The sequence below is a fragment of the Coptis chinensis genome, chromosome 2 (genome assembly GCF_015680905.1).
Source record: "Coptis chinensis isolate HL-2020 chromosome 2, ASM1568090v1, whole genome shotgun sequence".
Lineage (NCBI taxonomy): Eukaryota > Viridiplantae > Streptophyta > Magnoliopsida > Ranunculales > Ranunculaceae > Coptis > Coptis chinensis.
In genome coordinates this window covers 109,655,389-109,670,584 of record NC_141457.1, presented here as the reverse complement: position 1 = coordinate 109,670,584, position 15,196 = coordinate 109,655,389, and the positions used below count along the sequence as shown (strand labels likewise).

The following is a 15,196-nucleotide window of genomic DNA, read 5'->3' as shown; positions in this document are numbered from 1 at the left end:
TTGGTACTCATGTTTGGAGTCATAGTTAATGATTGAAGCATTATCGAAAAAAAAAAAAAAAAAAAAAAAAAAAAAAAGTTAATGATTGAATCCCTTATTATACTGTAGTTGGTTTGAGCTGGCACCCACTATCATCTTTCAGTACGAGTCCATCTGGTTTTTCATTGGACTGATGGCATTTTTTAAAATTTAAATTCTAACCTAAGCCCATTAACTGCTTCAGTTTATTATTGACAATCTCACGAGCCACTATTACACCATCTAGGGCCCCGTCCAAATTGGCGCAGTAACGTCTACTTGGTTAGCTGGTTTAACCAAAAAAACAAACAAACACACATGAATGGGGCTCACACAGCCCCCACCCCAAAACTCCTCATCATCTCCTCTCTACCCTTTCACGCCTCCCAATGTCTTCTTCTAAACACACCCACCTCCTCACTCACCCTTCTCAGATCTCAAACACCACCTTAATTCTCAATTATACCCTTCTTCCGTATCTCAATTAAACAAAACAAAAAATAAAAAAATGGCAACGGCTACTAGGGGCAGCAGAGCGGAGAAAGTGAAGAAAATATTCGAACAATTCGACGTAAATAAAGACGGCGGCTTAAATAGAGAAGAAATGGCTTCACTCGTTGTAGCAGTAAACCCAAGAGTCAAATTCAGCGACGAACAAATAAACGCAATCCTCGACGAAGTTTTCAAGACCTACGCTGAATTCATTGACTCTAAAGGTCTTACTTACGAAGGCCTTTTACGTACTTACGATGACGGGGCTGGTGACGTGGATCGTGATTTCGATGCCCTTCGTTTAGAACTTGTAAATAATAATAATAATAATAATAATAATGAGTCTAATTTAACTGTTGGTGCTTCTGAAGCATCTACATCCTCAATTGTTGATGAAAGAATAGTGGAGTCACAGAAGAAGCTGAGAACAGCAGCTTGGGCTATGTCACCGAATCATGGGGTCGCTTATGATGACACGTGGAAGTTGATGGATGATTTGGAGATATTGATTAAGAGATTGAAAGTGAAGCAAGCTAAAGAAGGGAGATTGAAAGGGGAGAATATTGATGTGTATTCTGATGCTGGCTGGTCTAGGGAGTTGGCCCCATCCACTGACATTTCGGATAAAAGGATCTTTTGGGAAGAATCGGGGAGTGATTACGCCACGTTTTTGAAAGAATTGGGTGTTTTGAGAGGGAGGGCAGACGGGGCGAGGTCTAGAGAAGAGGCGTTCGATGGGCATATGGCGCTTGGGAGGGTTTTGTATGACCAGCAGTTGTTTACGGCGGCGTTGGTTAGTTTTAAGAGGGCTTGTGAACTTCAACCTACTGATATAAGACCACATTTTAGGTTGGGCAATTCTTTGTATGTTGTTGGGAGGTATGTGGAGGCAAAGGATGAGTTTTTCTTAGCACTTGAAGCTGCTGAAGTTAGTGGGAATCAGTGGGCTTATTTGCTACCTCAGATTCATGTTAATCTTGGGATTGCGCTCGAAGCGGAGGGTATGGTTTTAAGTGCTTGTGAGCATTATAGAGAGGCTGCAATACTTTGTCCTACGCATTTTAGAGCTTTGAAGCTTTTGGGTAGTGCTCTTTTTGGTGTAGGAGAGTATAGGGCGGCGGAGAAGACTTTGGAAGAGGCTATTTTCTTGAAACCTGATTATGCCGATGCACATTGTGATTTGGGGTCTGCGCTTCATGCTTTGGGAGAGGATGAGAGAGCAATTCAGGAGTTTCAAAAGGTTATTGATTTGAAACCAGGGCATGTTGATGCAATGTACAATTTGGGTGGTCTTTATATGGATATTGGTAGGTATCAAAGGGCGTCCGAGATGTATACGAGGGTTCTAGCTGTGTGGCCAAACAATTGGAGAGCACAGCTTAACAAAGCTGTGGCATTGTTGGGAGCTGGAGAGAGTGAGGAAGCTCGGAAAACTCTGAAAGAGGCATTTAAGATGACTAACAGGGTTGAGTTGCATGATGCGATTGCTCATATGAAGCAGTTGCAGAAGAAGAGACCCAAGGGAAATGGGGGTGTTGATGGCGAGGGGGCATTTGTCGTCGTAGAAATGTCAAAGTTTAAGAGGGTTGGTCGGAAGACTACAGTAAGACAAGACTTGGCCAATGCTCTTGAAATCAGGGCTTTCCAGAGGCTAACCAGGTTGAATCACTGCAGTGTGGATCTATTGAAGAAGGAAATGATAGATAGAGAGGTCCCTCTTTCCTACTCTGGAACTGGCATGCCTGAGAAATCCATCCGCAAGGCTGGTTTGGAAGAAATTCTTCACAGGTTACTTAGTTACCTGAAGCCCGAGACATTTCAAGGTGCTGTTAAAGCGATCAATGAGAAGATTCTGTCTGTCTTGGATGCCTCGGGTTCGGGTAGAGTGGATTTGGGCATGTTCTTTGCTGTTATTGCTCCCATCTGCAGTGGCCCTCCCGATAGACGCAAAAGAACTGCTTTTGATGCTCTCTTGTGGCGGCCTGTGAATGAAAGCATTTCGCAGGTTCGGAGAGCTGATGCATTGACATACATTAAGATGTTGAGGGCTGTTTACATCCCATCTCATGGAACCAGTGAAATGCTAGAGATACATGGAGAAGCTGATGTATCGACCATTTCATTTCCTGAGTTCGTTGTGATGTTTGATGATTCGGATTGGGGTTTTGGTATCGTGACCACTATGGTGAAGCTTGAAACAGGGGATAGGACTCGGCATGGTCATCATGCCTGCTCTGTGTGTCGTTATCCCGTTATTGGGTCACGCTTCAAGGAGATGAAATCTCATTTTAGCTTGTGTAATCAATGTTACAGTGAAGGAAAGGTGCCATCCTCCTTCAAGCAGGAAGAGTACAAGTTCAAAGAATATGGGAGTGAAGCTGAAGCTGTGAAAGATAAGTGCATGTTCTTTAGTTTGCATTCGAAAAATAACTCCGAGAATGACCCTTAGCTTTTGTGTATTTAGTTTTTCAAGATTGTGCACACCATTAGTCCATTACCCCTCTTCTAATTGTTCATTGTGAATTATAGATGATAGATGTGTTTGATTATGTCTTGTACCCTTGTATCTTTGGAAGTGTCAACTCCCTTTTTTTTCGGGTCTACTGGCAGCTGTGAAGTAATTGTTGGATATCTTGTTCATTCTTCTTGAGAATTAAGGCAAATGGATGCAAATTCATTTTTATTTTTCAAGTTTCTGCAAATCGTGGTTCTAGTTGTAGGAATTTAAATTCTCTTGGGACAAGATTTACAAATAGTTGTAGGTTTGTAGCCAACTAGCCATCCGCATTAAAATGACCATAAAGTTTATCTGAATATATTCAAACTTATGATCTAAGCCTGCTAGTAAAGACACCTCCGCAGATTACCAAACGGGATTGGGTGGGTGGGATTAATAAAGTTTAGTTACCAGAAATAGGAGCATTTAACATATGTTCCTGATTACCAACTTTCATATAAAGAGAAGCTATGAGATGGTCTGACATTTTTAGCAATTAAATGTGGAAGAGTCGAGATGTTATAAGTTTGTAATCTTGCATGGACGAGTTTTATACAGTTTGAGATTAATTTTCCAAGCGTGTGCTTCTGCTGCAAGCCATAGGTGTACAGTGAGAGCCTAACAGGATACTTTGCCATTGAGGGGAAAGCATTTTTAATTGCTGGTGCACAAGGGGCTCGATGCTGTACATTTTCAATGACATGGTATTTCCAAATCAACACAGCTTTCAATGGATCAAAAGTTGGGATACAGGTGCCCTGAACTTATCCATGGGACCTTGTCAATTGTTGTTGGAAGTACTATTTGTAACTCCGCCCCCCAGCAACAAAACATTTTACGTAAGCGGTAAACATTTCAATATCCAAGAGCCAACCAGTTTCGAAGGTAACAGCGTAAGTTGTATGAAACAGGCTGCCAAGACTCAAGTCTAATGATTTCTGAAATATATTCATTCCTTAACCCAATGCACCTCTATAATTCAAATTAGATGGAATCTATGTCCACAGCACAATAATAAGAACATGATCTATACACTAAGCGATGCCAATTGTTTGTTCACGACTTTACATTCTAAGGCAATGCGACCACACCAGATACACAAAGATTTAGTAAATTAGGAACTAGGAGTCCAGCTTCTCTTCCTGAGGCTTGGCGGGAGGGCTTTTGAAAATGGGGTAATACACGTCCAGCTCAAGTTGTTCTAGAATTTGCTTTGTAGTCCAGAGATAGGAAGAATGGCCTTCAATTTGTTCCGTAACATCAACCTGTGAGCAAATAACAAAGCCCTTCAAAAGTTAAGAACAGAAAATTAGCAAAATATGATTGTGAACCAAAGACGTTTAGTGTATGATACTTGCATTCTCAATTCCAGGAATATCAACGGGCTGTATTCCAGCTAATCCTTTTGAAAGTAGGCTGCAAAACAATTACAGAATTTACATGAGAAATATTTTCTGTAGTATTATACTGATCATAAATAATGTGGCATGACTTCACCATCCAACAAACCCTTGCACTATTTCCAATCAAAATAGCTCCATATTATTTTATTATTTTTGGGTGCAAGCAGAGTTGTGTTTGTACTAGTAAAAAAAATGGAGTTAAGTAGGCATTAGAGCCTTGTAGTCGCTTATATCATTAAACTGATGGGTTTCGAACTCGACAATTCACAGTTCCTATGCCTCATCATCTATAGAACAATATATGTACAATATCATCAATTATCTTCCACGCTTGAGTTTGCTTTTGCCTTTCTTTTCTTCCAATTTCTAGACTTTGAAATTAGTGAATGGAAGCTGACAACAATATTTCAAGAGTGGAAAAACTCTCACTAAAACAACATTTTTCAAATATTAAATCGAAGATAATTATTCCATCCTTCATACCTTGCACGGAAAGCAACTCCAAGCGTCCAATCACTTGTAGCATAAGCATTCACGAATCTGCCTGCTACCATCTGCAAGCAAACAACATGTATAAATGATTTCACAAAGATATATAGGATGCAACAAATATATACTTGAGATATGAAATTGAAAACTTGGAAGATTGTTTGCAACTACCTTTCTAGCAATCCCCCAGTTCTCATCTGTAATCGAAATAGGAGCTCCAAGAAGAATCACCCTTTCTACAACTCCAGCTGCCAAAATCCAAGAAGAATCAATTAAATCGCTCTTTGTCAGATGATAGACAAAAGGTAATACCGACTACCATTATCATCCATTTTAGCCAAACACTGGAGACATTTAAAAATTACTCGAGCCCCAAGTGAGAAACCAATCAGCGTCACAGGCCTGAAATGTTCACAGAAAGCCAAGAAAATGACCAATATCAGTAGACAAAAGTATAATAATCCATAACTATATACCACATCAAACTCAATGAGTTTCTCAAGGAAAAAAGGAATGAGTCAATCTTGATTTCATTACTCATACCTGTTCCCTTGCAAACCCTTAGATAACACTTCAGCCAGAAGCTTTCCTGCTTTGTCTGATCTGAAAACAGGAACAAAATATATTAAGGATAAAAGATGAAACCTGGAAATCGATTTCAGTGAAAATTGTCGAATCACTGTCTGAATCGTATTTCTGGTCATTGGTATACTTGGGTTTAGATGGTATAGGTAACTGTCCTCCCTGAATGAAATGATAAGGGTCGTCCTGACCATTGCCATGTTCAATGCCCCCCTTAATAAAGCAAGTTCTAAACAAGTTCCAACACCAGGATCCATTTCCAGGCTGGGGCACATATAACACAAGTCCAACGATTCTTTTAGGATCATGAAGGACATTTTCTTTCTGTTTTCAAGTCCTGACTGTAGTAATCCACTGATTGTCATGCAAGAAATAACCTGTCCACTGCGATCGACCATTTGCTGTCGATAAAATCAGTTGCTGCCAGTAGAGTAGCTGGCCAAGCCAATGCAGCCAATAGTGTGCTTAAAACAGTCAACATGGCACCTTGCCTCATCAACTCCATCGCAAGTCCTATAGTCAGGGGTAGAAGTTTCAATATGATAAGTTAACAAGTAGTCAACAAAGAGAAACAACCAGCAAGCCCAAAACGATTACTTGAGGTTAACCAATCCTGGATCGCTGTGCTCACCGCAATCAAATTCTTAGACTCCCACTGAAGTGCATACCTACATATTTTAAGAATATGATATCAAGAAAATCTTCAGCAATAATAATAATAAAATGTCACTTAACAGGAGATTATATGTAGGCAATACAAAATACGTCATCTGTGGATCGAAAACGTCCATGCTTGTCCAGTCTCCAATATGAAACTATGAGGTCAAGAGTGAAAAAAGAAATTGTACATTCTTAATCATTTTCACATTCTAATCTCTATCATATGTTTTAGGAATACATTAATATCAATGCTGATAGTATGTGTTGTACCTTTCCAAGTTATCCTTTTGTCCTTCCCAAGGTCTTATGAAATCTTGTTCTTCAAAAGCCAGTCCAGAGACCAAGACACCAACTGCCAGCCGCTGAAAGGAAGATTTATTGAGAGTAAATAATTAAACAAACAGATGTCTTAACTCTTACTTTAAACTAATATTGTTCAACCATGTTATACAAGTATCTTTCTACCTTATAATAGGGAATCAAAGAAAACTTACACCTTGATTGTGATTTTCTCCGACAGGTTTGAATTCAAATTCATCAACGCCTCCAGTTCTTCGAGCCATTTTACTACCAGTAAGTCCCGCTCCAGCGGCTGACTTGCAAAATTCAAGATTGAGTCATAAGAAGGAAACAATGCTATAAAAAAACTTGTCAAACATTAGATCCTTAGCTTCTAAACAAACAGAGAAAGGTTTGATGAAAAGCATACTTATCATGGTGAGCAGATTTTAAGCTTTACATCTTCTAATACAACACTCTTCCAAATAAAGAAAACTTATTAAAGAAAATTTATCAAATATCACAATTCAATGATCGGTAACATGGACAACTGGAAGACACGATATCCTTTCACATTCAAGTTCTCATAATAATTGAAAATTTACAAGTTATGATATGCTAACTACAATGAAATGAAGTTCATTAAATCAATCTCCAACATATATTAAGGTACTTTTGTAAGCACTGCGAAAAAAAACATAAGAAGAAATGTAGACCATTTATCACCTCCAAATGACGCTGCAACAGCAACAGAACCAGCCACAGATCCCGCAGCACTAGCTACCGCAGCAAACCCACTAGCCCCAATCACAGGAACGAGTGTGCCCAATGTGGGTGCTAAAGCACCAAATCCAGCAGCAATTGCCGGAGCCGCTAGACCTGTTCAAAATTGACAGAACTCATATATCCAGATCGTTTCATCTAATGGTTTTCACAGAGGAACCACATGATCTACTAAACCTTAATATGAAAGCTTTAATGATGTTATACCACCAGTAATGGCCAACAATGCTCCGCCGGCTAACGCAGCTGCGCCAATTATACCTCCACGTTTCCACTTTGACCATTTGGCTTCTGATGATTTGTTTCCGCCTTCATTTTCTTCTTCTGCTTTCATCAAAGCCATTGCTGAAAAAGCAACCATTACCTCCATAGCTTCCTTCAGAAGACAAATGGCATGGATTCAAACTCAGAAGGCATCCGATAAATTCACTTTAACACCAATTTTTAGAGAAAAGGAGTCTTAACAAATTGAGAAAGTTGGTCAGGATTTTCTATCACAGATTTAAGGTGGATTATATCATATAGTTTTATAGGCACAAACACAAAGGCTTTTTGGAAAAGATTGTAACCTAAGTAAGTTTTACTTTAAGAGAGAAGCTACACTTTCACTGGTTATATGCTTACTTAGTAGCAACAAGTTTTCCTAGAACCTTATTAAAAGTATAACGTTTAAAAAACAAACCATATTTATCCATTTGACATTGAGCCATGTTGCCAGTAAACGAAGTGCAACACGGTGTCGAGCATCATACCCCTTCCTCAGTCGAGAATGCTTCTTTTTGTCTTCGGGTATATTTGCCAAGCAACCAGAAAGCAGCTCATAAAGAACTGCCACTTTTCTGTGATGGTTGAGTAGCATAATCTCTTCAACAGGTTCTTCGAAAAGAATGCCGGCAGGCCCATCAGCCGCTTCTGACAATTCCTTAGAACATGAAACTACAGCATCTTCAGATGAACCCTGTACTGTTTCAGAGGTTGATTCCTTCTCAGATCCAGAACTGTTTCCAAGATGTTCGGGTTTGTATGCAAGACGACTCTCCTTGGAACTAATAGCATTTTCCATGCTCATTGCCATAGCATCAACTCCATTTGACAAAGCATGTTCCTGATCCATCCTCTCTGAAGAAGTTTCACCATCTTCTGAAAGTACCCTTAAAAACTGTAATACGAGATATATAAATTGTTTTATTGATCATAACAATAAATAAATTGCTTTATCGATATGGAAACAACTAGGTTTTTTTCCCCAGTAGTTTTTCCTTTTATGATCGGAAAAATGCTATTATCACATATCACTAGGCAACCAATCAAATATATCAATCAACTTTCCCTTAGATTATCGTAATACTCAACCCCATCAATGTCTGTTCTACAATGAGTCTATAAAATTAAACTTGCCCTGACTGTTTTTGTTACATCGAGCCCTCATGTTTATTTAGAGCAATGATGAACAATACATACCGCTCCGATATGATGCTTAGCTGGAGATGAACCACCAGTTTCCTCAAGTCCAAGCCAAGCTATCGGATCAATCTCCAAGTACCTATGAGACAAACGATAAATCCTAAAACTCGACATTTCAATTTCCACGAAATTTATGAGAGAGAGAAGAAGAAGACCTGAAAACGGGACGAAGCAAGCCAGAAGATTCATGAACCCAAAGCTGAGGATCTTCTGAAACTGAATCGCTACTACTACTATCACTACTAATCCGTTCTTCATCTTGGTATTCTGAGCCCAAGGGTCGAGTTTGGTGAATTTGAGCCTGGTTCAGAGCCAGAGCAAGAAGTGCCCCTGCCGCGTATCTATGCGTTGGCGACAATATCATCATTCGATCACAATCCTTTACAACAAATTTCTTTCAATTTTATTTATTAGTTTGCTTAAATTGTCTGACCAAGGAGTGGTGACTTGGATTTCTTTCCCTCCGTTTTGAAGTTTTCAACAAAAACTGTTTGACCAGATCGTTTGTAGTTGTTCAAAATCCCGACGGCTACTTCATTTCCGACACTTAAATACAGGCATATTACGATACACCGATTATAAAGTTTCACAAACATATATCATCTAGTAAGAGAGCCCACACCATTCGTCCAAACACCAGTGTAGTTTGGCACAGAAAGATCATTCGTCTAAATACATTACAGTCAGCCTCGATATATCTTGGGTCAAATTACCTATCCTCCCTTACTATTTTTACAAACGAATTTAGCTAAATAAGCTAACAATTAACAAATATGGATAAAAAAAAAAGTGCAGAATAATAGAATATCAAAGTTTATTGAGTTCAAACCACGACCAACACACTTCTTTGAAGTAGAGATAATTCCCAACAGGACTTGCCTGGAGCTTATAAACGACCTCAAAGCTTGAAACTAACTAAAAAGTGATGAAAAATTCCATGTTGACACAAATGAGAAGAACCACATCCTTGCTAAACCCACCCACCCACCCTGAACATTCTTCTTGGAAAGTGTCAGTACCTTCGGGGTGCACGTTCCATAAATCTACCCGATGGGCATTCATATGCCATGTGTCCACGTCCACCACAGTTGTGGCATATCATCAAGCCCCCCATGCAATCCCTGCTCATGTGCCCAACCTGATGGCAGCTCCGGCAGACAATGTCTCTGTAACCACTATCGCGAACTCCACCACCTCTTTCTCCTACATATTCAGATTTTGGGCACTGCCTAGCCACATGACCAGAGATATTGCACAAGTTACAGACAGGCTCATTCGGACAGTCACGAGCCAGGTGGCCAGTCTTCCTGCAATTGTTGCATGCCTTATCATTTGTGCAGTCAACAGCTATATGGCCTTGCTTATAGCAGTTGTTGCAAAGCCTAAGGTCACCAGGTGGTAGAGAAGGCGCCGAGCAATCTTTGGCAATGTGACCAGCCTTACCGCAAGTATGGCATATCCCCTCATTTTGGCAGTCACTGGCCATGTGGCCAGGCTCACGACAATTCCAGCACAATGACTTGGTGGAACACTCAGCTGCAATGTGCCTGATAACAATGCCAAGGAAAGATCACATATCCATAGCAAGCAGGGAAAAAAATATATATTCAATTTTTTGGATGTAGATGGAGGAGGAGAGTGTTTCATTACCCAGGAAGACCACAGTTGTTACAAACGGCCACATTGGGGCACTCCCTAGCATAATGACCTGGTCGCTTGCAGTTCTTGCACAGGTTGTCTTGACTGGAAACAACAAATACAAGAAAGTTACAGTCAGGGGAAAAACAAAATCATGTTCAGAACTCAAATCCAAAGAAAATTATTAAGAACAAGTATATCTTGAGACTGACTAATTATTTATGCTTTCCAGTCAATCTGGTCCACAAGGTCATCAAAGGTCTTTCTCTGTGCTGATTTTTCTTGGGTAAGTTAAATTTCATCTGTGCAAAGCTTGTGGGCTTGTCGGGCCAGTACATGAAAGAGGGGTCAAATATATAAGTCATATACCCACATCGATCAAAGACACCCCAACTATGTTGGTACCCCCAATTCACTCATCCTTCCCATTTCACCTCAAACAAATTGTCCCCATTAGCAAGGTACTACAGAAAACCAAGCCACCAAATCACAAGTAAATATATCAAGGCATCCCAACTTACAATGAAGATACAATAGTAATCTCTAAAATATGGATCTCCCTTAAACCAGTTAATAAGTCTTAAAATGTTCCTTAAGAAGTGACCACCATCAAGCTCTGCTTCATTAAAGATCATGTTGCTCCTGACTTTCCATAAAGTCCAAACTCCAAAGAATATCAATTGAAGAAGGGTATCCACTATCCAGAAAGCCACTTCTCAGAGGAAGAGCCTCCGGGTTAAACAATGTTGCACCTGGTTCTTCATGCTAACATGGTGACTGGAGATCTTTATTTGTGCATATATTTATTTACCTGTGTATTTCTTTTTAGCTTGACAACTATGAGATGCCTGTTGACCTTATAAACAGTAAACTACCATTTCCATTCAGCAGAAACAAAAATATTGAAATATAAGTTTATGACATAATGAATTAGTCTCTGAAAAAGTTCTCATAATAAAAAGATGACTGCACGTGTTGATGCCATGGGTCATAATGCCCGACAGCATGACTCACGAAATAATAATCTAATCTGCATCGCCTAATTAAATATCGTGAAGTGGAACATGCCTGAAAGCCTAATAAAGTAGAAAGTACTACAGAATTTCAATCTTTGGGTAGAATGAACAAATTGCAGAGCCATAGCACCTCCTTTTTTTTCAGGGTATACTTTTCATGTATTAATACAGTATTATAGTATTATAGATTATATATACTACGACGAAAAAATATCTATCTTATAGATAATTAGATACTTTATCGAGAAAGAAAGAAATAAAGAAACGATCATTTATCCTAGTATTAACCTTCTTAGTTCTTGACGTTTCAACTCTATCTGATTAAGTATTTGCATTCTCATTTAACTAAAAATGTATTAACAAAAGACTTCCCCCAAAACAGAAACACTAGCATATAAGAATTTACTGATCCAAAAATACTTAAAAGTGTTCAACTTAAAAAATTGTTTTAGCGAAACAAGGCATCAGCTAGCTCAATCTCCATTCCTAGAACAACATGAAGAAGACACTTCTCTATCCTTTCTCAGACTAAAAGTAATAAAACAGAATAGATGTGTTATGAACCAGAAACCTGAAACCCCGACGTGAATCTTTCCTGTACGGAGCATCACGGTAGGAATAGCGTTCAGTGCGCATTCTGCGATCCCTTGGACTCCTGCTGCGTTGCCTCATCATTAAACCTCCCTTGAATCAACCAACCACCACTGATCTGCAACACCACCACCTGTCCAAACCACCAAATACACCAATGTTGAGATTCCTCCCTGTCCACATTACAATCATGCATCCAAAACCATCTCCAATACTTTTGTCTTCAAAAAGAAATTATCACACCCCAGCAATACAACAAGACCTCAAATCCAATAAAGAAACCATCTCTTCCAAGTTGTAATCTATAAGCAGATAAGCCCACACGACTTTTCAGCTCAAAAACAAACAATTCAACTACAAAGCTTCCGGTATTTAGAAGCTTGTGCATGTTAGCAAAACGCAATGCCCAGCAGCCCAAAGTAGAATACATAATTATTATGTAAATATCATAATACTCAATTCCAACCCCCCAAACAACCGACCAACATTAGAGCAAAAGTTTCACCTTATTTCGCACAAATCTCGTTTCCAATATGATTCTAATTTCTGAAAAGCAATTTATTCAATTTTCAAAATTCACAGAAATTCACCCTGGACCTTCAACTGCAAATCATTCTTTTCTCCAAAATAGTCATATTCTTTTCTTAAGAAGGGAAATTGAGATCCTATAAGGCTAAAAGATTAAAACTTCAGCCTCATCTCTTAAAATTGGACAATGCCTATGTGTGTTTTTAATAAACAAAATCCATAACCACGGTTTGAAGTAAAACTCAAGAAACACACTAAACAAACAAAATTTCTTACTAGGGTTTCAAGAAAAGTACAAATTGTACATGAAATTGAGATAAATTATATAAAATTGAACCCTAACATACTATGAAGTAACTGTTGCATTCCTTGTCCTTGTCTAGACATGTAATTGAATAATCGAAATTGTTGGAAAGAGAATTTGAATTTACTGACCTTTTGTCGATGCCGAAACGAAATTTTAATCCACCGAGTCGTACGAAGCCAAGGTTGGTTTTTTAAGAAGTGTCGTTACCCGTTATTTACAACCCCATCTTTTCAAAAACTTGATGTGGGCACCCGAATACCCGTTTGTATGGAGCCCACTAAACTTACCATCTCTAACCTCTAGGTGGGTACCAAAATCTACTGTCTTTGAGGCCTATCAAAGCTCGGTGCTTAGAATCCAAAAGGACATTGCTAGCCTTTATATCTCTGTGAATGATTCTAATCTTTGAGTTCTCATGCGGGTAAATCAGCCCTTCAGCTGTGCCTTTAAAATCAGCCCAATTTTTTCCTCTGGATGTATCTGTTGTTTATGTGATTCAAATTGCCATTTTAATAATTAAAAAGAGTATCAAACTCGAATCATCAAATTCTTCCAGTTCAATTTGTTTTTCCTTATTTTATGTATCTGTTGTTTTATGTGATTCAAATTGAAACTTGGTTTCATTTTAAGAATATTTATCAAAAGTGAGGCAACGAGAGTAGTTTCATTGGTAATCTAGTTTGTTGGTAAGTGTAAAAACCATTGAATCACACTTCTGTTATTCTGTATGGTCCTATGCACAGTTATCTCAGACTTCAACAATTTGCAATCAGGCCAAACTATTGAATTTTGACATCTTTGTTCACGGTTCACAGGCATACAATTAAAAGTAGGCAAGTGAAGCCAACAACCTGACCAGGTTTTTGTCCTCCAAACTGCTGATTAGGTTGACTTCGTTATAGAAATCTCCAGCTCTGCGTCTGTTGTTAACAAAAAGCCTCTTAACAGCAACCTCTCTTCCATCAGCTAAAACTCCCTACAAAAGGAGGTTGATCACCAATAGTACAAGTGGTTTTCATGATATGTTGAAAGTCTCCGTTATTTCAAACTTTATGAATGTTTTTTGGCCCTTTCAAGTTGCAATAACAGTGTTTATATCTGCATAGTTTTGCAACTTACCTTGTATACTGTCCCGAATCCTCCTTGACCAATCTTGTTGTCAATGTTAAATGATCCAGTGGCATATTGTAGTATTGAATACTTGAAGTTCAAACTGCTCTTGAAAAGACTCTTTGCCATCTTGGATGTATTATTTGAACCTGCATATGTCACACATAGAACTTGAGAGATTGCCAGATTAAAGCATATAGCCAAATTTACCGCATTTCTTTGTGAGGTTTTCATTCAATTTTGAAAATTAAAATTCAAGTTAAGCTAGCATGTTTGCCTTTATGCTGGTTACATGTTCTGTTATTAACCATATGTTGCATAATCAGCGAGTATTATACTTTGGAAATCCATAGTTCACACAGAGTTTCCATACAAAAGCTTTTATACCTCTTCTTTTCTGCTGTATTCTTCTGCTCTTCCATAGATGGACGCCAATAATTGTACCAACCAACACGATAGCCACAGAACTCAGGATGGCTACCACCACGACTGCTATGTTGACTGCACAGACATGAAATCAAAATACGCTATCTATTCACCATGCCATGTATTAACTGATTGAGGCAATGTAGAAACTATTGAAGAGATCATTGCAGTTGTTAATTCTTACCTTTTGGTTGTCGGCTCTCCTTGTTCAGAAAATTTTGGTCTGAATACCTCATGAAGCAGCCTGTGTACATTGCCCGTCCTTCTGACCATGGCAAGCATCCCATAAGTGATGTTGAAGCATTTTCCAGGCAAGCTTTACAAGAGTCAAAATCCAAGGTTTTCCAGCAATTAGCTAAGCCATAAGCCGATACGTTTGCTGAACCCGAGATTAGGACTTGCTTCCTTGCAAAACCTCCATTCTTAGGTGCTTTTTCTACTGCACCCAGCATAGCCTGCCTAGCAGATTCGTGGAACTTTGCGCCACTCCGAGTTGTATTCCCACACAATGTCGTGTCACCAGGACCCATGTACTCTTTAAAAAAACTATAATTATCTTCTCGCATGAAGCAGCCATCAAGGTAGATTCTCCCTCCATTATTTGGAAAGCATTTTGGCAAGGACAGTACGTGCCTCAGCATAGCACAGTGTGCAGTCATCAGGTACAGAGAGGTCTCCATAACAATGGGCAAAACCATAATTTGCATCAGGTCCTGAACCATTAATGGATTTCCCATAACCGATAGTCCGCATTATTGCCCACTGTTTCAAAAGATAAAGAAAGGAAATGGTTTTACTTGTTCAGATAGGGTGACCTTGTTTTTCTACTTGGCGGAAGGCTAGAGAGTGAAATGTTGGGTTTTAGGAAGGGTTTATAAATAAATGATATAAGTTAGGTAATTTTCAAATAATC

At 38.9% G+C, this 15,196-nt stretch overlaps 3 protein-coding genes and 1 pseudogene across 7 annotated transcripts; 1 reads left to right on the top strand and 3 right to left on the bottom strand.

Moving 5' to 3' along the window:
- Positions 1–246: 246 nt before the first annotated feature.
- On the top strand, positions 247–3,201 carry LOC147520467 (putative TPR repeat-containing protein At1g05150). Its single transcript, XM_086592012.1, has one exon. The coding sequence runs from the start codon at positions 527–529 to the stop codon at positions 2,957–2,959; it is 2,433 nt and encodes an 810-aa protein (XP_086448138.1). The 5' UTR covers positions 247–526; the 3' UTR covers positions 2,960–3,201.
- A 728-nt stretch (positions 3,202–3,929) lies between these two features.
- On the bottom strand, positions 3,930–9,236 carry LOC147520466 (transmembrane and coiled-coil domain-containing protein STS1-like). Of its 3 annotated transcripts, none has more exons than XM_086592013.1 (15): positions 8,823–9,236; positions 8,665–8,746; positions 7,886–8,362; positions 7,411–7,579; positions 7,147–7,299; positions 6,636–6,733; positions 6,412–6,503; positions 6,079–6,149; positions 5,859–5,994; positions 5,443–5,502; positions 5,219–5,301; positions 5,071–5,147; positions 4,894–4,964; positions 4,366–4,423; positions 3,930–4,272 (listed from the first exon to the last, which is right to left on the bottom strand). In XM_086592013.1, the coding sequence occupies exons 1-15, from the start codon at positions 9,032–9,034 to the stop codon at positions 4,129–4,131; spliced, it is 1,983 nt and encodes a 660-aa protein (XP_086448139.1). In that variant the 5' UTR covers positions 9,035–9,236; the 3' UTR covers positions 3,930–4,128. The 3 variants fall into 3 exon arrangements, with proteins under 3 accessions (XP_086448139.1, XP_086448140.1, XP_086448141.1); XM_086592014.1 differs by having other exon boundaries at positions 7,886–8,343; positions 8,823–9,050; XM_086592015.1 differs by having other exon boundaries at positions 7,886–8,340; positions 8,823–8,923.
- A 209-nt stretch (positions 9,237–9,445) lies between these two features.
- On the bottom strand, positions 9,446–12,980 carry LOC147520465 (zinc knuckle (CCHC-type) family protein). 2 transcript variants are annotated; one of them, XM_086592017.1, is made up of 4 exons: positions 12,876–12,980; positions 11,893–12,214; positions 10,318–10,410; positions 9,446–10,214 (listed from the first exon to the last, which is right to left on the bottom strand). In XM_086592017.1, exons 2-4 carry the CDS (start codon positions 11,994–11,996, stop codon positions 9,680–9,682), a joined length of 732 nt encoding a protein of 243 aa, XP_086448143.1. In that variant the 5' UTR covers positions 11,997–12,214; positions 12,876–12,980; the 3' UTR covers positions 9,446–9,679. The 2 variants fall into 2 exon arrangements, with proteins under 2 accessions (XP_086448143.1, XP_086448142.1); XM_086592016.1 differs by having other exon boundaries at positions 11,893–12,047; positions 12,877–12,961.
- A 460-nt stretch (positions 12,981–13,440) lies between these two features.
- LOC147520464 (cysteine-rich receptor-like protein kinase 2) lies at positions 13,441–15,114 on the bottom strand (annotated as a pseudogene). Its single transcript, XR_015212646.1, has 4 exons — positions 14,468–15,114; positions 14,245–14,358; positions 13,867–14,006; positions 13,441–13,723 (listed from the first exon to the last, which is right to left on the bottom strand). The product of XR_015212646.1 is annotated as a cysteine-rich receptor-like protein kinase 2 (transcript).
- Positions 15,115–15,196: the final 82 nt, after the last annotated feature.